Here is a 25,690-nt window from a genome sequence, read left to right as displayed (position 1 = left end):
TAGTTGTAACTCAGTAAATATAAGATCTTCCTGAAATTCCCACAAATATTCTTTTCCAACTAAAAATATAACCTTTTGATGGTCTTAAAAACCCCTCTAATACAGTTTTATATTCATATTTACATTTATATATCTATTTCAAAACTTTAATCACCTAACAAATACATATACTAGAATTCCTGAGTCTTTTCTGTTTAATCCAATAAATATTCCTGCCTACCTACTATTATGTAAGTCATTGTGCAAAACACTGAGCTAAATGTTAAAAATATAAAATAAATTACATATACATATATATAGCTCAAGTGTATATGTGTGTATAAATGTATACATTGTCCTTCTATATAAAGACAGATAAAACACATAAGGTTTGAGTATAATGGAAAGGGACAGATTTTCATCTGGGTTCACTCACTTTTAGCATACCATAAAGAAACATGCAAATACTTAGCATTATGTGTCCAATTATCATTCTCCCCCATCTATTTTACTAATAAAATATAGGAAGTATTAGGGAAAAAATTATAGCAAGATGGAAATAGGTAGAGATACTTTTGATTTCACAGAGTAACAGGTATTGTGGCAATTGTCAGCTTTGGAATTTTGGAGCTCATTTTATAAATTCCATGACATCCAAACAGACTTGCAAGCTAGCTGTTTATTGAGCAGAACTGGTTTTCATTCTGGGACTGGCCAGGGCAAATACAGGGAGGAAGATTAGTTTACTCAGTGGTGAAACAGGGTGGGTAAACACCCATTAAGAGAAAGCTGCTCCCCCAGAGGACAGAAGGATCTCCTCCAGGGAGTTAGTGACATGATTCCTTCCCTGTAGCTCATCTAAGAACTACCACCTTCCCCACACTCCAACTGTCTACTCCTAAAATAAAAGAATGGTAAAGAAGAGAGTGGAGGGATTAGTATAAATGGTACAAGGTACACAAAGACACATATCCCTTTTTTTCATCTTATAGATGTTCTGACATTTAAAAATTGAACTTTAGTTCATGTTAAGCAATTAACTCAATTTCTGGCAAAGAGTTTCTTTCAGATTTTTCTTGGAAATTAACACATAGTTTCTTATATAGCAGCAAAGTACCTTGAGTAAAGCACCCATGTCTCCCAAGAGAGGAAGTGCAATCTGTGGTTAAGGAGAAAGAAACAAAACAAATATGTGTATTTACACAAACATAAATTTTTGAGAAAAAGTCCTTATTTTTCTACTATGAATACATCAAACATGCATATAATTGCTTTGATTCTGCATCTCTATTTTATATTTTCATGACATGGCAACCTTTATGCCAGCCCTAATATATAATTGGTTTTATACTTGATCTTGGCCAAAAGGCTGAGAAGTGATTTCTTGTTGCTTTTAAATAATACATAAAGGTAAATTATTTATTAAAAGGAAATCAGCTCTCTGCCAGGCAAATTGTCGGGCTGTTGAGAAATACGAAAAGGACAGAATGAATTTGCCTTAAAGTTCTTTCTCACTGAAGTTCAAAAGAGCTTAAGTGTGGCTTAAGTGATGGGCAAGACAGATACTGAGGGAACGCAGGCAATGTTTTGGCCTCATGTCTTAAATTGTCTCACAGAGACACTATAAAAACCCAAGTAACACTTTACAAAATTCCCAGATTATGCACACATGATTCACTCAGTGGTGGGGTTAAAGTAAAGCTGAAATACGCCTCTGAATGTAGCTTATAAAGGCACATAAGCCCCAACCAGTGTGGGAAGAAGAAAGATTTGTGAGGCTTAGAACTGAGATGCCAGATTTGGATTTTATTACATGAAACTCTTAATACAATGTCATGTACCATATGGCCTCTTAAATTATAACTGCCGATTCTGAGGCTATTTAAAGGGATTTCACTGTCGCTCAAAGTAAGGTTTAACCTAAAATAAAACTTCAGAACACACATTTAGTGTCTAAACCCATTTTTTAAAGAGCCCACTCAAGCCAGTTTCTGTAATTTTATCATTTCAACATTTTTAAAGCCACAGAATCAATGGATATATACCATATTGTAAGTGACTTACCTGCAAAATTCTTTTTAGAGAAATGAAATTCATTTAGTCACTAGCATTAGAAAGGATAGAAATTGTGGTTATATATTTTAACTCAATTTTTTTCCATGGGATTGAGATGTTATATGCCAGGGCTCAGCTTGGGGCATATAACATATACCTTTAGAAAATAAGTGTTCGTCAAACACACAAAAAGTGCTGATGCAGCTTGAAATTTTTTTTCCCCTCTACAAAATAATGGAGACAAACAAAATCACCAAGCAGTCACTGAGCATTTTAATTAGTTTGGACCGCAAAACTTGCTTGGTAGGCTGTTTGGCTTCTGGGTGTATTTAATGATACATAAATCAGGCACAGTCTGTTGACATACCGGGTCACCTGGGGGGCCTGGCAGACCTGGCTTTCCATCTTTCCCTGGAGCTCCCTGAAAACAGAAACACCATGTTCAAATCTTTGCACAGTGGTACAGGTGCAGATTAAAAAGGGTGGGTTGGGGTGGGAAGAGTAGGACAAGATGGTCCTTACATCATTTCCTGGGGTTCCTGGAGTTCCTGGCAATCCAGGGAGACCTCGAGGACCCTGGAAAAGGGCAAAACAGTTACTTATGAGGACAGTCTTTCAGAAATTTCCCCCATGTAAGCAAGCTGGATTTGCTGTGCCAGATAACTTGGTTAAGTAGCTTACCTGAATACCTGGCTCTCCAGCTGGTCCTTGGGAGCCCTGAGAAGAATGAGATCCAATGATCAGAATTTTGCCAGGAATGTCCATAAATTATCCAAGTAGGATAAAGGGCTAAGTATTGTAATTTATTTAGTGGAACAACAGGGCCTGCCACCTGTACCCTCTGAAAACTCTGCAAAGTCAGCCAAGACTTTTGGGTGATAGGTAAACACTTACCCAGATGCCTCTTTCTGGAAACATCGACATGACTGCTCAGATGCCTGGGATATCTCTCTCAGTACCATCATCTGTCCCTGTACCTCCATGAATGCACAAACAATGCATTCAGATTCTATCTGTTCAGAAATTGACTGCTCACAGAGCAACTGGCTCAAGGCTTCCTTTCCCTTCTGCTTTCTACTTTGCCTTATTTCTCTATCTGAAGAAATTGCCAGAACAAGTGTTCAGTGACAGGAATAGGAACCTGTCAATTACTTATTCTTTTCTACGTTAGCATATTGAAATTTAGGGTAACTAAAACGAGCTGGGAGATTATCAGTGAACCTAATGATGATAGCTCTAACAGTAGTATATAACCATGGACCACTAAATAAAGAATTCACAACCTAAATAAGTAAAGAGCTGATTTTCCAGCAGCTGGCTTCAGTAATTGCTCACAGACATTTCCTTTCTTATTTTTTAAATAAATATTCATATCACTGTAATTGTCAAAACTACTTTTTGCTCACTTGTCCTTAAGTTATTATTTTTATTTTTTTGTTTCCACTGCTTTCTCTCTTCAAATAATTTCCTGATTTACTTTTTTAACTTTTTTTAATCTCCCATCTCTAATAGTCTTTTTTATTCTTGTCTTGGAAAGTCAAACACCAGTCACACACAACATAACTATCCACTATTTACACCTTATTTTAGCTCTCATTACAAGACCAATTTCCCAAATTAATGTCATTAAAATAAGAATGTCCATTTTTCTTGTCCCAGAATATTTATTTTTTTATGGTAAATAAAAACTTTATTAGTAAATAAATATACATACAGTGGTCATTATTATCAGATGCTGTCCTTATAGCTAAAACATGTAAAAAAAAACTGTCCATCTTTTATCTTAACTATTAAAAACAACTTCTATTCCTTCTCTTTTAAGATACTAGAGATTTCTGATGTCATCTGGTTTATACGTGCTTCACTTTGAATATTAACTTTTTATTTTATTCTAGTTAAAAACAAGCAGTAATATGTAATAACCAAATATTGCACATTCTTATAATCTTATATTCACTTGTACTTCTTTACAGAATAGAAGAATAAAGGGTTAAATCACTACTTCTACTCCAAAATCAGCATTTGTGCAATCAGCATCTGTCAGTCAATAAACAGTGAGTACCCTCTCTGTGCTTAGTTATGTGACCTCAGTTCCCTTTAATTCTCTTCCTCTGACTAGTGTTTACTTGTATTTCCACCTCTGAGTATTTTATTCTTTTCTCCTTATTCAAATTTGTCACTGGAATTTATTTCACAATGTTGGATTCAACTAGGTTTCAAAAACTCAGTTGAATTTCACTTACTGTTCGGCCAGGAATTCCTACCCCGGGTGGGCCTATGTCACCTGGGGAACCATGGACACCTGGCAGTCCTCTTTCACCCTGTGTGATGAGATGCTTCTGTTAGTGCAAGGCTCAAAGCATGTGAATTTTCTGGCTACATTTTATTACTTATTAATTCTTTAAAAGTTTTTCCTATAATATTTTTATACCTTTGGCCCACGTGGTCCAGGTGCTCCAGGATTTCCATCTAATCCCTAAAAGAAAAAAAAAAAAAAAAAAGGAGAATACATCATTTCTTTTTCTAAAATGGCTAAACACATCTTAGAAGTCATAACTCAAAAATGTTTCATTGCTCTTCATCTTTCTTGAATAAACATTTTTCTGTAAAAGAATAATAAACAAGGAATATAAATTTCACTAGGTTATGGATTTTATATAGTTATGTTAAAATATAAGATGTTTTCATCTTTCAAATGAGGCATCTTTTACTGAAAACTATTATTAATAATTATATAAAAATTCAAAGAGGATCAGAAAAAAGGTATATGAAACAAGGCATATTGGTAATTTAGATTTTCCAGTTATTCCGTTTTGTTTGTCCTGGAAATAGCCTGGGTCACAAGGACATTTTCTGCAAATGACCACCTGTGGCCATACTCGCAGAGCCTCTGGAAGGAAAACAGAAGGCAGTACTTCTGTGTTAACATAGTGTCCTAGGAAGGCTTATGGTTTAAAACAAGTGCTCCTTACTAGGCTCCATAGGTCCCTAAAGAAGCCATGCCTTTTACATTGAAAACCTGTGACTCTTCTGAAATTGGCTATAAAATGATGTGTGTGTGCATTTTCTTCAGAAGAGAGGCCTTTGCTTGTATCGAATTTCCAAAGAGATTACATCTTTCATCTGAAGAATAAGAGGCATATTTATTTCTCTGCAGACCTAAATGTGTTCCTATCCTGGGATCTGAAACTGGGAACACACCAATAGTAATTAATAAACTTTTAAGGGAAATAAATCAGAAAAGGGCTGGTACTTACTGGTTCTCCTGGCAGGCTTTTCCCTGGAGGACCAGCCTCACCTTTTGGACCTGGAAGCCCAGGAGGGCCTAGAATCCCACCTGGATCTCCCTGAGGAAAACAAGGTATGATTCTTACTTCATCGCTCAGTTCATGGTGAGAAACGTGGAAGGAGTAGTTCCCATTTTTTTAAGTGTTAATAGAGCCAATTAAACTTCCTTCTCTCATTCATTCCCTGTTTACTGAATGCCTAATTCATGCCAAGCACTGTACTAGTTATCTTCAATGCTTTTAGATTTTTTTTAGAGTTATGTTAACAATGAATTTAGCAGTATCGTGACATAGGCATAAGTATAAATATATGTACAAAAAGGTGCTTATTCATAAAGTTCTTTAGCTGATTTTTATGTTTTCTTTAAGTTAGCCACCAGTCATGGTTCAACATTAATATACTATTTCCACGTAGACATCAAGAAACAGGACCTGAAAAACTGAGACTTCTTAGGTCTATACCAGAGTTGGGTACCTGAGCATGAAAAACTTTCCAAGTCCTGAGACCTTCCTCTCTAAGTTAGTTCATTTTGTCCGATTGTGTTTCAATGCCAGAACAAGGGCTGCCACAAGTGTACAACTTCGGATTGGGGTGGGGGGAGGTATTGTTCACACCATAGTTTATGTGACTGTCTAGCCCCTGCACTATCCTGGCAACCTACTCCTGTTCTTTCACTCTCTCAATGCCCTTAAGGCCCTCTGTCTCTTTCTCTTATCTAGCTACTTAATATACAAAATGAATAAAATGGAAGCAATACCTTTTCTCCTTTAATGCCTTGTTTTCCTGGGATACCATGTTCTCCTGGCAATCCCTAAAAATGTTGGAATTAAAAGGAAAGAACAATTAGAACATCTCTTATTATAGTAACATTATCTGTGACTCTTGGTCAGGAGAACCGAATTTTAACAATATAAAGTGTATGGGGATGAGTTTATTTTTGTTAGAAGAGGAACAAACTTTAGTGCAAATGTGTGGCTTGTTTCATGTGAAGTAACCAGGATGTAATGCGAAAGAAACTAAGTAAGACTTGAACTAAACGCACCATTCATATTTACTGCCAAGAAGAGGTGGGAGGATGGTGGTTAGTAGCATCACATAATTCAGAAAGACAATGGGGTAAATAGGAAAATATGCTTTTACATATGGTTTAGCAACAGGGGTTCTTTCTCTTTTGGTTTTGTTCTTTTTCTTAGCTCTAGCCACTATCACTTAACCTCACTTCTTGATCATACTGTGGGTCCATCTGTGCCACCAACATTTTCTCCCTTTTTATAAGATCTCTTCACTAGGTACATCTGTAATAGTTCATTAAGTGGCTTGGGGAGGCCACTTAATGAAAGTACCAAGCAGAACAAATGAGCTGAAATATAGATCTCCAGAGCATGGATAATAGAGGAGAATAGAGCAAGAGGTCATGGGGCAATTCTCAAGATGATGGGAAAAGGAGAGATTCTAATGTTGCATGGAGGGTACTGAAATTGTGGCTAGAAAGAGATTAGTTTCCAAAAAGTTGTGGCCAAGCATTTTTCTCATTTTGCTCAAGTGAGGAGTGATGGTGAGTCTCAGCTCTCAAGTTTTCAGAAGGTTAGGGAGGTTGTCCGAGGCATAAAAGGCTTACCTGGGGGTGTGAAGAGAGAGAGAGAGAGAGAGAGAGAGAGAGAGAGAGAGAGAGAGAGAGAGAGAGAGAGAGAGAGAGAGAGAGAGGGAGAGAGACTGACTATGAGAATGAATAGTGGGTTCAGTAAAGCTAAGCCATAATGCAACCTCCTTTCTCCAACTGTATTATACAAATATTTTCAAACAAAAGACTTGCTCTTTTTGGAGGTTCTCAACAGAAAACAGCAACAGAAACTTTGGAAGTGTCTTTTTGGATGAAGAATGAAAACAAAAACCAAGCATAATGGAAATGCTTGCTTTCTCTCTTGGTTTTCCTCATTTCTTTTGTTGTTTTCAATGTCCTTTACTACTAACATGACTGACAAGCATGTCCACTTGATAATTTTGGTAACTTGACCTCCAAAAATCAATTTATTAGGTTAGTGATAGTCAACAGGACCTCACATGACTATACAAAGGTACTAGCCTTTCCAATAACTTCTGACATTAGGTGTGATCAGTTTTAGAGATAGAGATGATCTATGTCTTTGGAAAATGTAGTATAATTCAGTCACATGAATAGATGGCGACATTCTTTAAAACACATCTCAGTCTCAATTTAATTTCCAAAGATCAAAGATACCTGCAGCTACTATACGTACAATATCTCCTGGTGGTCCTCTGGGTCCCATAGAGCCTGCGGGTCCTTGCTGACCCTAAAATAGAAGGTCATATGTACTTTAACTTTGCTTAAAAAAATTGTGCCTGAATATAACATAAAACATGGTGTGACCTTTAGCTGCAGAAATATTGACTTTCCACCGTTCAACCTTCTCTGTATAATACTGAAATGTGCTTTGGGCTTACAAAGATAGTGTTTAAATGTTCTTATTTAAATGGGTCTGTTGTCACCAACAGCTGAGGCCTGGCTAACTTGCCTTACCTGTAGGAGTGCATCACCTTAATGTCTTCTACACCTCCCAGCAGCTGGTCTCCCTTGGGACACTCCCCTGGAGTACCACATGGGGAACCTGAACATCTCAGGGGCACACCATTTTGTCTTGGAAATTGAACCCTGAATCTTGTCCACTTTAAGAATATAGTTCAGGGCCATAGGTTTAGCTTACATTGTTTAGTCTTAAAGTTTTTAGGGATGCTATTGTGAACATGTTCTGGAAAAGAGTTTTAAAATCCTATTGCAAACTAAAAGACATAGTTACTACATGCGTAATAAATGCAGCAAGTGGAGAGAAATCACCATGGAAACAAAGTAAAGTAAGTCTCTGAGAATATCTGTAAAGAAAATGAGTGGCACCAGAACACCTCGTTTTACACAGAAATGGCTGTAACTCCAAAATTATTTCCTCATTTATTTTAGTCATTTCTTATATACCTTTATTCCTGGGCTTCCTATTAAACCAGGGGGACCAAGATCTCCAGGTTCACCCTAAACATATGGGTGAAAAGAAAAGAGGACCCAGTTACTTCAATTTTCACAATCTCATTAGGTTGGAGATGCATTTGAAGAATGTCAGGAGATTACCTTTATTCCTTGTGATCCTATTATCCCAGGTTCTCCCTATAAATAAAATAATCACCATATATATAATGCTTAAATTCAGATGAAGATGAGCATCTTCAATATTTGAATTCATTTGTGTTTCCACTGATGAACATACAATAAAGGAGGAAATTACGGAAGAGCTGATGAAGTCAAGGAGGGTTCATTCTAAAACTATTTAAAATACTTATTGCTAATAAAAAGCAATTTCTTATTTTCTTTATTCTTTATAACAGTTTTTTCTCTCGTCACATTTGACACTGTAATCATCATGTTCTATTAGCAATCACTGCATTCTCCAATTAGATGACAAATTATTATAACAAATTATTGTTATGATTTGCCACTAGCTAATCTTATATTTCAGAGAATTAAAAGTTCAGATGAGGGGCAAAGAATAGTAGAATTTAAGTTGCTATGTCATGGTGAATACAAAGTATCTACTATCAGATACATGTACTTAATAAAAAAAAAACAGAAAAGAATAAAATTTGCACAAAAGAGGACAATATTGGCTATACTGAGTTTGCTTTTCTTATTTTCCATGACTTATTATTGATCTGTTTGATAAAATTATCCTGTTTGATAAATCTAACTTGAATAATGAACAGAAGTTTTGAAAAACTGTGTCTTATATTTTAATTTTGTATTTTAGATATCCTAAGTGGGTATATTTCAAAACATTCATGTCCAATCACGAATAGTAATGGGTTAAAGAAAATATACACTCCAAACAAAATGTTAAAGTGTCATCACATGATAAAACTTAACAAGGTTTAAAATTTCTCATTTATCAAGATAAAAGAGTCAAAATACACAGAGGAAAAAGTAAAACACTCAGGGAGCTTATTTTATCAAATCTATTAGACTCTAAAGTAAACATACCAGAAATCAGAGAGAGAAAAAAATCAATGAAGTAGAAAACAAGATAGCGATAAAACATCTACTTACTTTATCTCCCTTTTCACCTTTTGTAAAAGGTTCCCCCTAGGAAAATGGGTAGAAAACAGAATCAATTATAAACACTTTTAGAAATAAAACTCTCCAGAACTGAATGTGGATATCCTGTAGGCCAAACTCAGACTTCCACTGCCAACAAGCCTCTAAAATGATCCCAAATGTCACTTAGTCCTTGTGCAGCTTAAAGGGAGCATATATGAGAATTAATTTTAAAAATCTTCCATATTTCCAAATGAATAATAAGTTAACCATTCTAATACTATTTCGAGAATCCTGAGTGGTTGATATATTGAAATGGTGCCCAAGGCCAAAGCTTCCTTTTGCATAGTTCACATGGAAGATGATCTCTCTCTCTCTCTCTCTCTCTCTCTCTCTCTCTCTCTCTCTCTCTCTCTCTCTCTCTCTCTCTCTCTCCCCCCTCTCCCTCCTTCCCTCCTTCCTCTTCCTCCTCCTCCTCCTTCTTCTCTCTCTCTCTTCCTTTCTCTCTCTCTCACACACACACGTACATGTACATGCGTGCACACACACACACACAGAAACACACATAGGCTTTCTCTTACTAACTTCTGTTCTTGAAATTACATGTACATGATCTCATTTATTCTTACAACGATGCTGTGAGGAAGATATTGTCTCATTTCAAACATGAGGAAAGAGACTCAGAAAGATTCTGAGTAATTGAGTTACTTTCCCTAAAAGAGCACTCACACACTTTATGTTGCTTTGTTCATCTTGCCTATGAACTCTGTAAATATTAGGATATAATTCATCTTGACTCTCATTGCATCTTTGGTGTAACTGTTGGTGCCCAATAAGAGTTTAGTAAACTAGGGAATTTAAAGTTATGCAGATTATCACAACAGCTGACATTTATTAAATTCTTACAATGTATCAAGCACTGTTCTAATCACATATATATTAACATAGTTAATCTCCAATGGAGTAGGAACTAATAGTATATCCATTTACAGATGAGGAAACTGAGACACAGAGAAGTTAAGTAATTTCCCCAAGGTACATAGCCAGTGAGATGTTGGTTGTTCAGGATTCAAACTCAGGCAGCCTGACTTCGATCCCAGGCTTTGGTTGCTCAGTCTATTTGATTTGATTTGTAATTTCATTTATTTATTATGCGAATTAGGTGAATTGACAATAAGGTAGAAGCCATAAATTTAAAAAATTTTCTTTTGCATATGAAGGTCACGAGAAAGTATAAGAACCATTACAGTCGATAATACTACTCTAGAGGGTCCTCTTAGGGATTGCCATTCTTTGAAACAAATCACTAATGGGAAATAAATGGTTACTAAATGAACCTGTTTTTCACTGCATGTCCTATGAGGTAGAGACTATACAGTTCACCTTTTCTCCCCCTGCAGTTACATAGGGCCATGCAGCTAGTTTTGGCAATGAAATGTGTTTCTTGCAGGCTGAGGCAGTGATAAGCCCATTCACACTTTGCTGTCACTTACTTTTCCTACAGTGGTGACTAAGAAGGTTGTGTATGTCAGATGGCTTAGCTATATGGTGGTAGTCAGCCTGGTAACTGAGTGTAGTGTAGAGCAGAACCCCCACTTCTCTCAGCTGGGCATGCAGCATGAGGAAGAAATAACTTTTCTTGGGTTAAGCCACAGAAATTTCAGGATTAATTTGTTACTTGGTGTAACGTAGCCTACTCTGACTAATATGCCAACAGGATTAAATCTCTTATTATTGGTTCATTTCTACCCATTAGATTAGAGTTTTACTTATATTCTTGTCTATCAGGCTTAATTCTAAAAAATCGATTTGATTTTTAAGATAGGAGATGATATTAATTAGATATAAGCAATGGGCCATATTGCTTATATAACTGCTTGTTTCTGCTTATAACACACTGCTTATGTCATTGATCATTTAGGGCCACTATGAAGCCACATTGACTAAAGTAACTGGTTTTAGAAGAACCAAGAAACTGGTTGTCTAGAAATTTGATATCTAGTCCTAGCTCCAATGGCTACTACCTGGGTCAAGTCACTCACCTTTTAGAACCTCTCTTTATAAAAGCATGGGGTCCAACTAGATGATCTCTTAAATGTATTTAGTACTGATATGTTACACATCTAGTCAAATTCTAAATGTCCAGTAGTGTGGGACAAACTGCCCTTCAGGGTAGGTGGTTCAGAATTGAATATGATGAATTATCAGGATGAATTATTTGGGCCTTCTGGTTATTATGCAAAGCCAAGTTCAGATCCTGCTCTGGAATAGACAGGTTGAGACAACAAATAACTAAACTTCTCTGCATAATAATGCAAAAAAAAAAATGTGCTTTTTTTTTGTGTGGGGGCGGTTAGGGAGGAAGGCGGGCAAAGATGTATCAGGGAGGTGGTATAACTAAGGAATCGAGAGGGAACCCACAAGGAGATGTTAAAGGAAAAGAAGCTTATTCTCCTGGGTAAGACAGATAGAGCTAAAGGTCACGTCACTGGGGTAGGTGGGATGCTCCCAAAAGTTGGTGCTAGGAGAGACAGTTAGGGAGAATCTCCCAGGAGCTGTGAAATTCTCCAACTTTTGCTACTCAAGGATGACCAATCGGCCAAGAACAGGAGCATCACCTGGGAGCTTGGGAGGAATGCAGCCTCACAGACTCCACCACAGATTTACTGAGTTAGTATCAGCATTTCGAAAAGATCCTCAGATGATTCAAGTGCACATTCACATTTGAGAAGCACATACTCTGAAATTTCTCCTTTCTGCTCTACTACATGTCCTTGCTTTTCTAGCAGAAGTTTAGTCAATCTTACTGCCAGGTCTGCCATGTGTCAAGTAGAAATTAAGAGAAGGTGAGTGTTATGGTTCAAGGTTTGAGGGGAGACAGTGGAAACCTTGAGAAGCAGTTAAGAGTTGGCAAGATGTGCCAAAAAGTGTGGAGCATCAGAAGTGAGTGAGTAGATGGAAGGGGCAGCAACAGCCAGACTGGATTTGTGGAACATATGAGTTTCCCAGACATTCTTGGAAATAATCAGCTGGGGAAGCCGGTTAAAGAGTGTGACTTCCTACCTACCACCATGTCACCCTGAACAAGCCCGATCCTGTCTGATCTCGGAAGCTAAGCAGGGTTGGGTCTGGTTAGTACTTGGATGAGAGACCTCCTAGGAAGACCGGGTGCTGTAAGTATGAAAAATAAAAAATAAGAGATTGTCAGCTGACAGGTTCCTTGCAATCTGTAAGGTCAACCAACGGTTGCCTCACCTAAAAAAAAAAAAAAAAAAAAAAGAGTGTTATTTCCTGCAGTTGATTACGGAGACTTGGACTGCATAATAAGGGCAAATATGAACCCTGAAAGTAGGAGAGCTTGGGGTACATGGATAACAGCTTTCGTTTTAAAGCCGCCTGAAAATTTATTGTCATTGCCGAGTTGCCTAATTTTTAAATTGAAACACAGGGAAAGTTTGGCTTTGCAATAGTAAATATTTTAATATTGTTCCTGTTTGTCATGTGAGCATTTTAGTGATCTCTTAATTCATTATTTCTGGTAAGGAAACAGTTAAAAGTGATTTTTTGAAAGTATTACCTTTTTTAAAAAAAAAAACAAAGATGAAACATTTGTTAAGTCTGACTTAGGGCTGCCATAAGGTTTTTTGTTGTTATTATTTTTTAGCAGCATTAAAATTTTTATTTCTGTAACTAGGATTCATTTAATCTCTGTAGGTGGTCCTACTTGAATATAAATGATACTGTAGGTTTTTTCCTCCTACCAAAAGAACTAAGTTTTGAAATAAACTTGCCTCAGAAATACTGAAAAGTGGCTTGAGAAGCCACTTTGATCTTAAACCAAAAAAAGAAAATAAGGCAGGAAGTATACTGAGAGCAGTTGTTTGAGCAGATAGATACATGTTTTGGATTTTTTTTAGATAAATTAGTCCTGGTTTTTTGGTATATTGATCTCATTTTTCATTTTAGCTATAATGTTTAGTTATAGCAGAGCAGCTTAGTGATTTTTAAACCCCGAGTTCTAGAATCAGCCTACTTAAGTATGATTCATAGCTCCAACACTTACTGTGTGAACTTAGGTAAGTTACTTAGCTCCCTGTGCCTCAGTTCCCTCATCTGAATAATGGGAGTGATAGCTCACATTTTTTTTTTTGTTATTAACATTAATGGATTAAGTGAGTTTACACTCATAAAATATTAAGTGCCTCAAATAGAGTACTTGCTCAAATATCTCATCTATTGTTTGCAGGGGCAACCAAGGTATATAGAACTGAGGTTGATTTGGAAAAATATTTTTAATTCTGTGTTTTGGATATTCTTTCTGTTCCCTAAAGCTAAAATACTTACAGATTCTCCTTTTTGACCTTTAGGGCCAATGGACCCTGGAAATCCTGGTTGTCCAGTTTCACCCTTTCAAAAAAAAGGAGAAGAGAGATTTTGCATGAGGTCAGATGAGTACTGTTGTGACTATGAGAGTCAGAGTAATTGTGCTCCTTCTCACCGCAGAATTTATCTGTTATCTTCCAGGAGACAATGACAAGTTCTGAATGGAGTTAGGTTATTTGCATAGTAATGTGTTTGAAAGCAATTCACAACACCTTTAGGTCTTTTAGAAATCCATAATATTCATTGTATTTAAAACAAAGTTAATTATTTTTCAAGAAAGAACATCTAGAGGAGAAAAAAATATATAATTTTGTACCAAAAAAAGAATTTTTTGTGATCTTAAAGACATCAGATTGTTTAACTAACACAATAATCCAGACTCATTTTATTTCAGACACTTCTTTTTTTAGATGGGGGGAGGTGGAAGGAGGGGAGTGGAGAGACATGAAGAAAAATGAGTTTCTCAGCTGTTTCCAGCATTTACATTGCCGCTTTAATGATTGGCTGCGGACAAAGAAGGCATTCTTGTTGATGTGCTGACAGCAGCAGCTTGGAAATGTTTAAGATGTCTTAGATCTTGAAGAGGGATCTGTATGTGACATATAAAGAATACTTTGAAAAAATATAACTTTACAAATAATACTTGTGGAAAGGAAATATATCACTAATCAGACATTAGAGGAGTCTCAGCATTGTGCTTCTTTTTAATGTTTACCAAAATCCTTAGATATCGCATAATCGTATATCAAATAAAAATAGCTACTAGAAGTTATGTAATATTGATTTTTTTGTCCCCAACCTCAAGAGCATTTTTGCAAAATGAGGGTTCTGGGTATATACCTTTGTCACCTGTCTTGTCTATTTTTTATTTTGTATAAAAGGAATACAGAAAACATAAAGCTGAATATGTCAAAGCTCCATGTCTCAGGCACCCAAAATTAAAGAAAAAAATTACAATTAAAAAAAAAAACTCCTATATTTCTCTCTCTATTCCTGTCTCAGAGGAAGGCACTCTCTTAAATCTGGCACTCATATTTTTAGTCTGTAGTTTTTTACTTTTATTGCATATATGAAATCATAAATGATATATTATTTTGAATATTTTAAACAAATTCCATACACAGTTTTATCTTGTATATAACATTTCGAGGTTTTTTTTTCAATCGACATTGTTTCAAAGCTGTTTCTATTGATTTATATAGATCTAGTTCATTTGTTGTAAGCTTTGAATAGCATTATATAATGTTAATGTACCAGAGTTCACCCAAGTCCCATTGATGGGCATTTGGATTGTCTCTAGTTTTTCTCTATTATAAACAAGGCTACAATGAACATCTCTATACCTGCACCCTTGTATAGGTGTATTTATCTGTTTATTTTGAAGCCTGGAACAGTCTACCCAAAGTGCTCTAAGTACAAATAAAGAGAGGGAAAAATTGATGGATACATAAAAAGACCAATTGCTGTTAGTTTAAAAAAGGAAATAAACATTTGGCCTCATACGAGCATTTGGGTACACAGCGTGACCTTTTTATTACCTATCTGGTAGGTGTTAAAATCCCCAGTGAAAAGGTGTGAAGGAAACATATCCCTAGTAGTTAGACAGATTTGTATAAAATAAAAGTATAATTCAGGGAAGGTGTCTAGAAAGTATTATAAAATTGACAACTGCCCAATACCAAAGGGAAAAGGGGAAGGATATACATGGAGGAAGAGTAATTATATTTACAGCTCATATTCATTGCACTGATGTAAATATATCTCCAATGGAAAGCGGATGGTGGACCCAGCAGAAGCTTTAATCCATCTCTTTGAATGGTACTTGGGTGTGTGGTTGGGTGTGGTTTAGGGACCAATTCCTTCATATAAAATTCTGCAGACAAAAGGATTTCATACCTGATTCTTAGACACATATGGAGTTTTTCATATTTAAAATATGGTTTATTTAGTTCAGTGATTTCCCATTGTGAATACTAGTTGAAAGAGAAGTGATGAATTTACTTAGCTTCAAGAAAGGCTGTTCTTTAATTTGACACTTTCAATGCTATTTTAAAAGCTTGGTACTTTTGTGGCTTTATCTCTTCTCTCTGACAGTAGGCCCCAAAAGACCCCTGCTAATTTCTCAGGAGTCCTAAATATTCTGCACTTTATTCCACTGTCTTAATAAAGAAGCAGTTCTCCCCAACCAATTTGCAAAGACATTATTCCTTCATCATATTCTGTCAGTCTCAGGCAAGCTACAGAGCAGAGATCATCATTTCAATACTGGCAGATCGGTCATGTGAATGCCATCATCTCAATTGCCATTTATTATTAATAGCCGCTAGTGTTCCTTAGTACCTTAGTGCTCTTGCTATAGAAGTGGCTGCTAAATCAGGAGTGATTTGTGTGTAGATTCTACTACTGTTGGTATTTGTTCTGATGTGTCATTGTAATGTTGGGTTCCAAATGGTACATTGGTTTTGTATTTCTGTTTCACCAGTCAGCACACTGAGAAGTGATGCATAATACAATGATAACTCATTTATGTGTTGAAATTGCACTCCTGGTTAAATCTATTATTCTACAACATAAATTGAGTCCCTTCCCTGTCAAAATTATAGCAGAAGATGCAAAGAGGAGCAAGTCCAGGTGTTAAGGATGATAATAACTATTAATACCAAACAGATAAATGAGACCTCATGAGAAAAAAGCTTGAGTAGATGTACAGAAAGAAACAAATCTTTAGTTGGGCCTTAATATGGGTCAAAATATTGTGCTTTTTTGGATAAGTTAATTTCATCTCACTTGATTTTAATCCTGCTATCAACTTTGTGTAGATGCAAGCATGCCCATTTTACAAATGAGGAAACTGATATTCAGATAAAGTGATTTTTCCAAGGAGACAAAACTATTAATGGCATAAGTAACTTAATGGCGCAACTTAATGGTTCTCAATCCTGGCTGCCTATTGGCATCACCTGAAGCACTTTTGATCAACGAGAGGTATGGGCTCTGCCCCAGATCGGAGTCTCTAGGGATGGAGCCTGAGCACTGCTTTTTTCTAAAAGGTCTCCAGGTAATTCCGAGGTTCAGAACCATGTGGTCTACCACAGAGGCAAGCAAATCTGTGAGAGCAGCTGAAAGAGCTTTAAATTCTCACTATAGTGACCTATGAACTGCATAATTAAGAAAACTAATGTATTGATTCAGAACAGATACTAAGTGGATGTATATTGGTAGAAGTGATGTCACTTCGAGCAAGTGCTATGCTTATGTTTTTTAGTTTATTTTATACATTATTTATCAGTAGAGTCTTTCTCCTATTAATTAGAGTTCTCACAAATCATTTCATATGTACATTTATATTAGGTACTGCATCAAGGTCCTCTCAGACTCTTCTAGGTTATTTCTTTGGGTGGGAGGAGGGAACAGATATGCCACTGGCTTTTCTAATTCTACTTAAGATTCTGAAGCAATTAAGAAAGATTTTGAGCATTATAAAATGTCCTTAGAGTTTGAAATACACCTGTTTTACAGAATCAAATTTCTCATCATTGAGGTCTTAAGAATTTCTAAGTAACATATGTTTCCTAATGAACATAGCAAAACAGAAGCCAGCTGTTTTGTTTCAAGAAATGAATCATCACCTAAATACTTTAAAAGTGCCACAACTCTCTTCTTGGCTCAGCTGTCCTATGTGACAAGCTCTGTGGCTTTCTTTTGCTTCCTCCCACCCCCCTTAGCTTGCAGGTGTCCAGTAATAATTGCTCAAAATGTAATGTGTTCGCTATGGTGGTGGAGGAATTCTAAAAACTATTTGGTTACAGGAAATAATGCTAATGTTCTAGCTGTATAATCCAAGACACACAAATGACTTATTATTGCTGTATAATAGATATTTTTGGATGTCTTTTTAAGAATGTCAAGGTTTTATTTATTTATTTCTTTGCAGAAAATTTCATTTTCAATGGTCAATCTAAAAAAAGTTTCCACTTTCTGTTGAGATGATCTTTTAGCAGTATTTTCTGGTGAAGGATGTATAATCTTTTGACTAGATTGGTTGCACTGATTTATAAGGTACAGAAGTCATATTTTCTTGGATTCATGTTGAAATACCCTGCCCTCGATCAAGAGAATTTTCCTGGGTGAATGAATGAAAGTAGCACTCACAGACCACATTCCCTCAGAGTATTTTCAAACCTACCCATCTCTGTCTGTAGGTTTAATGTGCATTGTTTTTTCCTGACAACGGCACATTCACACTGAATCCAAGGTCATCACAATTTCAGAACCAAACGGGAGTGAAACATCTTTTTGAGTGGGCAAGTGAATCTGTCATCTTTACAGCTAATATAATTAAACCTGTGAATGATGACAAGAATGAACTGGAAATTCATCAGCATTTTAATTTTGAAACTATTTTGAAATAATTATTGGCTAAGCCATGACTACATTATAAAACCTCACCCCCCCCCCCCCCAAAAAAAAAAAAATAAATGCTCCTATAACAGCTTATGTTTGGGCACTTAAGAAAACATAAAAATAGTGAGCCTGAACCTAATGCATTTTGTCAAAGGGGTCTTCAGGTTGTTTTTACCACCTACATGGACATTTGAAACATCAAATTATAAACAGAGGTTTGTGTCCTAATTTCATTTACCTTGTTACAGCTATTTACTCTCAAGGTGTCCTTTTCCTTGTAGCCAACTGCTACTCAGTAGTCTTCACTGAGAAGCAGCTTCAGGAAACAGTCCTGCTGCCTGGTCGGGAGGTCAGTGGAGGCTGTGCCCACTGCTGGCTTTGTGGACTTGCCACAGATGAAACCCTCATGTGGCAACAGGACTGCTTCTGACTTAAAAATGTATGAATTGGTGTAAAACTCTGGATGTTATTAACTTTGAAAATATGATGGGGATGTAAAGTACAGCACAGGGAATATAGTCAATAATACTGTAATAGCTATAGTGCCAGGTGGGTACTAGACTAATAGGGGAGTGGGGGATCACTTCGTAAATTATATAAATGTGTAACCACTATGCTATACACTTGAAACTAATATAAAATAATATTGAATGTCAGCTCTAATTGAAAAATAAAAATTAAAAAAAATCTGATTACCTTCTCTCCTTTTGGGCCACCAGCTTCATGCTCACCAAGGTTTCCCTAGGTAAACATAAAACAAATAAAAATACAAAATATTTATTTTTAATATATTCAGTCTCTATTTTAAAAATATAGTCAGATAATAGTATTGTAATGGCTTCTTATGGATACTATTTTAGTCACTTTGTCTTTCTCACTTTCTGTTAAACATTCCTGAAAAACTCCAACTTCAGAGAACCTATCTTGTCTGTGACTTCCTCCCAGGAGATAATTCTGAAGAAATAGCACATCTCAACAGGAATCATCACTACTCCAGATTAATGCTTGACAACCTCACATGGTCCCCAACCACTCCACAGATAGGACTTTCTAATGTTCTTAATGATATCTTTGTTGTTCAGTATAATGGACATTCTGTTATTTGACCTCTTTGCTGAGCTTGCCGCTCTCTTGATTTATGTGACACCTCACTCTCCTGGTTTTTTCCCATATCCCCGACCTTTCTCCCTCTTTGCTCATCTAACTGGTCAAGGCAAGACTTCCTCAGGACTCTATGTAGCCTCTTTTCTTTTGCGACTCAACATATTCTCCCAGGTACTCTTACCTACTTGTATGACTCAAAGGTCAGCTACCACAAAAAGACAGACAAATTTATAAAGCCAGCATATATCCCCTTCTGAGTTTTGACCAATATATATAATTCTGTACTTGATGTATTTACTTACAAATTCTAGAAGAAATTCATATTTAACAAGTTCAAAACTGAATTTAATAAAGACACACATATGTGAGAGAGATATATGAGAGAATTATATCATGCTATTCACATTCATTAGTCCAGAAATGGGAGAATGAGACTTCTTCTTAGGGTATGTAGTTTGACTTGTTAAAATGAGCACTAATTTTATTTTGCAATTGAAAAAAATCAAGAAAAGAAAGAAAATGTGAATTCATCCTCTTGCTTTCACAGAGCTCTTCCTTCAATCTGAGTATCATTCTTAACGTTGCCTTCCTCCTTACTTCTCTGGTATAATCAGTCTACGATGTCTTTGTCTCTAAAATCTCTTCTCTTCATGCTACCCGCCTTCACTCTGGGAAGGCCACCATCATGTCTTGCCAGGATCATTGCAATAGCTCTCTAATTGGCCCTCTATGACCCACTCTTGCTCCCCCAAAATACACATTCTCTAAATAAGGTCAGAGCGGTATCTTTAAAAGACATTCTGACTTTCTTCTTTCTAAACCTTGACAAAGCCATCAAAATCCTGCGTGACCTGAACTCATTTTCTTCTCCAGCATCATCTTGACCACTCTTCTCCCACAGAAGTTCCAGCCGTAATTGCCTTTTCTCAGCTTCCCACATGGACCAAGATTCTTCCCATTTCATCCTCTAGATCACCACTCTATTCTCACCTCTTTGTCCAGCTAGCAAGTACTCATCCCTCAGGTCTCAACTATTATAAAATGCCATTCACCGAAGCCTCCTGTGGGTCTCCCAGGCAGGTTCCCCTCTCATTATCCTCTCAATGGACATTGTGTTCTTCTTTCCTAATGCTAACATTTTTATTTTTGTGTTTATTTAAAAAACTTTGCTCCCCTTGCAGTAGAATGTAAGCTCTATGGTGACCTGGAATTGAATGCTCACCTCACACCTAGAGCAATACCAAACACACAGGAAGCATCTCCTAAATATTTGTTGATTAAATAAATATTTGTTGATTCTAATTTATGCATTTTTTCTCATTAAAGTTTTTTTTTTTTAATTAAAAACACGTGTTGGTAGAAAAAAGTACAGAAATGTTTAAACAACAAAAATACACAAAGGTCACTGTTACTATAGTTTAACATTTTAAATGTGCCTTTTATGTTACTAATGCTACGCCAATTAAAAACATGCAGGTTAGAACTGCTGTTATTGGTCTTGAGACAGATATTCTCTCATTTTTCCTACTTAACTTTGATCTGAGATATCTAAATTGAAAATAAAAATTATATCCCCAAAATCCTAAGCTACAAGCGATCTCAAGAAAAATGAGGTATGAGACTCTAAGATACACCACACACCACACACACGCACACCACACACACACACACACACACACACACAGAGAATTGGCACTTACAAAACGGTAGGTTGCTTAGAAGCAACCTGCACAGAAATATATAAATTTTAGAAATTTCCTGAAAATACTAGCTATCTGAGCATGGTCCCAATCTGAGTGTACAACCCATCGGTGTCTCTCCCTGGGTGTGGTTATGCTCGGACATTTTTGGGGGAAGCTGGGACATACTTTGATCTAAGATGTGAGTTGTCCAGAGACAGACAGCCTTTTGATTGAGCGGCCCCATATTCTTGGTGTGCAGAGCAGAAGAGCACCCAAAGTGCATTGGGTGAGTGCAAATCACAGTGCAGAACCTCGGTTTAGATTCCCCTCCCCAACAAATGAGAAAATTGATGCTGTCAGAGATGCTGTGGTTGAAATGGAGAAAGGCCTCTGTAGCACTAAGTCGTACTGTTCTATCCATATTCTCTGTTCTAAAATCTTGATTTTTCTGTTGGCTTTCACACCCAGAAAAACAACAGGGCCATTTATTGCCTAGCAGAGCACCACAGGTTTGCTACGCTCAGTAGGTAGGCCAGAAAATTCATCTAAGCAAGGACCCTCAGTGCCCTCTACTGGTGTTCTCCACTCTTGGGCTAACAAGACTCAAGGCAGATTTGAACTTGAACTTCAATAGCATTTATTCATTGACATGTGAGATTCTCCTCTCCACTTTCTCCAAGCTAACTGCAACAGATATTTACTTGGCTCTACAGAAATATAAGGTACGATTCTTGTGTTTCTGGAACCTGCAGTTCTGCCTCAGATTCTATTCTCATTTTACTAAGTCATTTTAAACCCTGGTGCTGTTATTTGAATGGGTTCTTACAAGCCTTTTGAATAAATGAAACAGCTATATAGTTTTGAATGTGTTTATTTAAAAGTCCCTGGTGAAGTGGTGAGGGTTGTGTGTGTGGGGGGGTGCTAATTGGCCTGCGCATTTCAAGAATTCTGGGATGTCAGAACATGCCCTTTGTTCTCTTGTAAGAAATGGTGAATGGGACTTTGGAGCTTATAGTCAGACAAGTAGAAAGACTCAAGTTATTCCAATTCCCATGAAGAAGGTATTCTCTGGAAATAAGGGAATATATTTAGATATGTACTGGTTGAACCATAGGAGACAGCCATTTTCATAAGCTCTAAAGAATCAAATTCCAGCAATTTCCTGTGGTTCAATATAATGAAAGAGACCAAGGACATAAACCCCTACCAGGACATGGGGTCAGTAAAAATCCCCCAGTTTAGGTTCTGGGGAACTTTCTGTAAAATCCTAAACACGAGGGGATACAAAATTAAAAAAACAAAAACAAAAACAGATTATCTGTCATGGACTGAATTGTGTCCCTCCCTCATGATTCACTTGTTGAAGTCTTAACCTTCAGTGCTTCAGAATGTGACCTTAGTCAGAAATAAGTTCTTTGCACATGTAATTATTTAAGATGAGGTCATACTAGAGTAGGGTATACCCCTCTAATTTAATTTGACTGTGTCCTTAATAAAAACAAACTTTGAACGCAGAGACGTGCACACAGGGAGGATGCCATGTGAAGAAGGGTGTTATGCTGCTACAAGCCAAGGAAATACCAGAAGCCAGAAGGAAGTCCTGGAACACATCCCTCCCTAGCACCTTCAGAGAGAACACGACCATGCTGACATCTTCATCTTGGACTTCCAGCCTCTAGAACTGTGAGACAATAAATTTCTGATGTTTAACCTACTCAGTTTGTGACACTTTATTACAGTATCCCTGAGAAGTTAAAATGAAAAATGTGGCACAAGAAGGCATACTCTCTTGAAAATAAGACCTACAGCTGGCTCTAAGTCTAACCTCTCAGTTACTTGCAAGAAAACATTTCACCAGCTCCAAGTGTGGTAGAACACACAGGGGTGGGAAAAGATAAGGTGAGTTTCCAGGTTCTCTGTAATAAAACTAAGATCCAAAAAGCCATATGTCTGTGCCTAAATCTATAATGTTCCCCCAAACTAGTGGATCCCCGGGTATAGGAGAGACAGGCAGTATTAAAATTTTATTTCTAAATCTTCCTGGTCTAGAGGGTTGCCTCCAGCATTCCCAAGGAAGCTTTCACTTTCTGTGTCATCGTTGGGTTTAACTCATGGCTTAGAGAGACATTGACTATTTGATTTTGGGGAAGGATTTTCTGTCCTTTCTAGTTTGTGGATATTAAAATGAAGTTGTGATTTGATACTTGAAAGGAAAAATAGATTATTTTGCTAGCAAATTGTTTTTTTTTTCTTTTTTTGTCAGCAATTTAGAGAAGTGAACACTAGAATTGGTTGCTGGGAGGCACAGCATCAATCTCCAACAGCTAAGACTGATTCTCTGCAAATTTCACTGAATGTACTGATGTAAGATAATATACAACCATGCATTTTCAATGTGGATCTTTAAAAACAATATCAAATGTAAAACCCGCCAGTACATGGCCTCCACAGATAACACTTTTTTCTCCATCTGGAATATTGTAAGGGGCTCTGGATCTGATGGTGTTTGCAGTTGACAGAGCCTATCGTAGTTTTATTAAAACTCCCAGAGCTGGAGACAATGAAGAGCAACTTGCTGGTTAGTGAGCAGATTTTCCTTAAGGGGAAGAATGTGCTCAGCATTGCTGCTTCTTTGCAAACAACTTCTCGAAATGGGAGCAGCTGTTTTGCAAATTATTTTTGTGATGGAGAGGGAAATCTACCTTTTGTTCTTTGCATCCTCAAGTGGGCATGCAAAAATACACATATGCACACTTAGGTAATCTTCCTGACCTCAGTCTCTCTCTCTGTTCCTCACTTTTTTTTTTTTTTTTCCATATTTGCTTTTTGATTTGTGGTGCAAGGGGTGAGAGCTTTTTAGGCCTGAGCTTCTTCTGATGACATAAGGGAAAAATAACACTTGTACAGGGACCAAGGAGCAATTCCTATGCCTTTGAGGATTTCTGGGATGAGGGGATGAACCATGGGCTCTTTTAGTTTAGAAGAGCCTTGAAGGGATGTGCAGGAGCAGTCTGCTGCTCATCCTCCCATGGGTAGCTGCTTCAGCGGGCTGCTTGACTCCTGGCGCTGCTTCAAGCTTAGGAGCTGAGGCCAGAACTCTAGTGCAGACATTACATAAATCAATGCCAATTTAAACAGGAAGATTATTTTAACCTTGGAATGTCACTTTTTATATCTCAATCCAGGGTGCATTATTTAATCTTCAGGAAAGTTTCACTCTCCCCCGACCCTCTTTCTTCTGTGCTCATTTGCTACAGCCAGACTATCAGGCATGTGATGAATTGCAAAATGAAACAATCTCAGTATCTTAAAACAGATGAGGGGGAAGGTGGGGGACACTGCCAGATGAAAACATGTATCACACACACCTTTTATTTGTAAAGCCGAAAGTTAGCGGAGGAGGTTACCATCCAGAAACACTGGTCTGTGTAGGTACCGGGAAGGCGGGCCATGCCTGTCTATCCATCCTGGTGGGACCTCAGTGTAACAGCTCTCATTACTTGCAGAAGGAAACAGAGTGAAGTGCATTTGGGAAGTTTTCTTCCACTAATTTTAGATGAGTCTAAAGCCCTCTAATGATAAGTGCTTATGATGCATCATTTGGGGAAGAAAAGCCATAGTCTTTTTTTTATCGTTATGCTCCAGCATTAAAGCCACATTTTGAGATCATGTGGACTAAATACCTGTGAGCCTCTATCCTGTAATGGCTCTAAGGGCAGCTGGAGTTCTTTTAGGTGAGATGATTTAGCAAAGTTCAAAGTACTGGTTTACCACTGGCGAGACTCTCCATTTGCCTGCTCTGGTCAGACACCCCCCCGGCCCCCCCCGCCCCACCACCCGCCCAGACTTTTTTTTGAAATATAATCTTAAAGTTTAAAAATTTACATTCCCAACTTTAGACTAAAATATAAATGCTCCATATATCTTCATTTAAGGTAAAACTGACTCATCGGCAAGAAAAACTATATATACAAGTAGTGTTGGGAGACTTGTAAAGATATGAGCTTTAAAAGTTTTGCAAGGAATAGCAAATATTTAAGTAGCTGAGTAGCAACTTGGTAAATTTTATACCAAGGGTGAAAGTAATATAGTGTTCTTTAAGTTTTTCTAGCTGACACTGTGACATCAGAGCCAACTCATTCTCATTACTTTGAAGCTTTTATGATAAATCTTATTTTGTAGTAGTTGTCATTATGGAAAAGCATTGTATCTTTATTGATTAATTTTAGACATGTTCCACTTACTTTTGTTCACTTGTGCCAAGCCCCAATGTTCTAGAAAAGCTAGAATAGATCTATTCAGAAAATGTTTAATTATACCCCATTCTTCCTAATATAATTCTCCCAGGAAAATCTAAGTAAATGAGAGAAGTTAAGATTGAATCACTAAAATAACAAACTTTCTACACTCTTGAAATACAACCACAAATAATCTAAATCTTTATGCTGAACTTAACCTGATGAAAAAAGAATTGGGGTTTTAAAAATTAATTAGCTTGTCATTTAATGAACACTTTTCTGAGCACCTGCTATCTTCAAGGTCTCTGCTGGCACACAGTACCTCTTTGAAATTTCCAAACAAAGAGGGATAGCAGTAGTCAAGAATTTGTAGGAATGGAAAGCAAGAACACAGAGGAAAGACATAAAGGAGTGTCTCTAGATTTGTTTTACTGTAGTGGCATAATTATTCACCAGCATCG

General features: G+C 36.9%; 1 protein-coding gene and 1 pseudogene across 5 annotated transcripts in view; one reads left to right on the top strand and one right to left on the bottom strand.

Moving 5' to 3' along the window:
* Positions 1 to 25,690, bottom strand: part of COL19A1 (collagen type XIX alpha 1 chain) — a 296,141-nt gene that overhangs the window by 50,699 nt on the left and 219,752 nt on the right. For all 5 annotated transcript variants that reach the window (XM_016157628.2, XM_036219122.1, XM_036219115.1 and 2 more), the window contains 14 exons: positions 18,902 to 18,946; positions 13,763 to 13,825; positions 9,431 to 9,466; positions 8,462 to 8,497; positions 8,312 to 8,365; positions 7,581 to 7,634; positions 6,080 to 6,133; positions 5,292 to 5,381; positions 4,466 to 4,510; positions 4,278 to 4,355; positions 2,716 to 2,751; positions 2,557 to 2,610; positions 2,402 to 2,455; positions 1,097 to 1,138 (listed from right to left, as the gene is read on the bottom strand). In XM_016157628.2, coding sequence (XP_016013114.2) covers positions 1,097 to 1,138; positions 2,402 to 2,455; positions 2,557 to 2,610; positions 2,716 to 2,751; positions 4,278 to 4,355; positions 4,466 to 4,510; positions 5,292 to 5,381; positions 6,080 to 6,133; positions 7,581 to 7,634; positions 8,312 to 8,365; positions 8,462 to 8,497; positions 9,431 to 9,466; positions 13,763 to 13,825; positions 18,902 to 18,946 — 741 coding nt within the window. The remainder of the gene's footprint in view (positions 1 to 1,096; positions 1,139 to 2,401; positions 2,456 to 2,556; positions 2,611 to 2,715; positions 2,752 to 4,277; positions 4,356 to 4,465; positions 4,511 to 5,291; positions 5,382 to 6,079; positions 6,134 to 7,580; positions 7,635 to 8,311; positions 8,366 to 8,461; positions 8,498 to 9,430; positions 9,467 to 13,762; positions 13,826 to 18,901; positions 18,947 to 25,690) is intronic.
* On the top strand, positions 12,480 to 12,598 carry LOC118604812 (annotated as a pseudogene).

Source organism: Rousettus aegyptiacus, unplaced genomic scaffold (assembly GCF_014176215.1).
Source record: "Rousettus aegyptiacus isolate mRouAeg1 unplaced genomic scaffold, mRouAeg1.p scaffold_m13_p_1, whole genome shotgun sequence".
Classification (NCBI taxonomy): Eukaryota; Metazoa; Chordata; class Mammalia; order Chiroptera; family Pteropodidae; genus Rousettus; species Rousettus aegyptiacus.
This window is presented reverse-complemented; position numbering and strand designations above follow the sequence as displayed.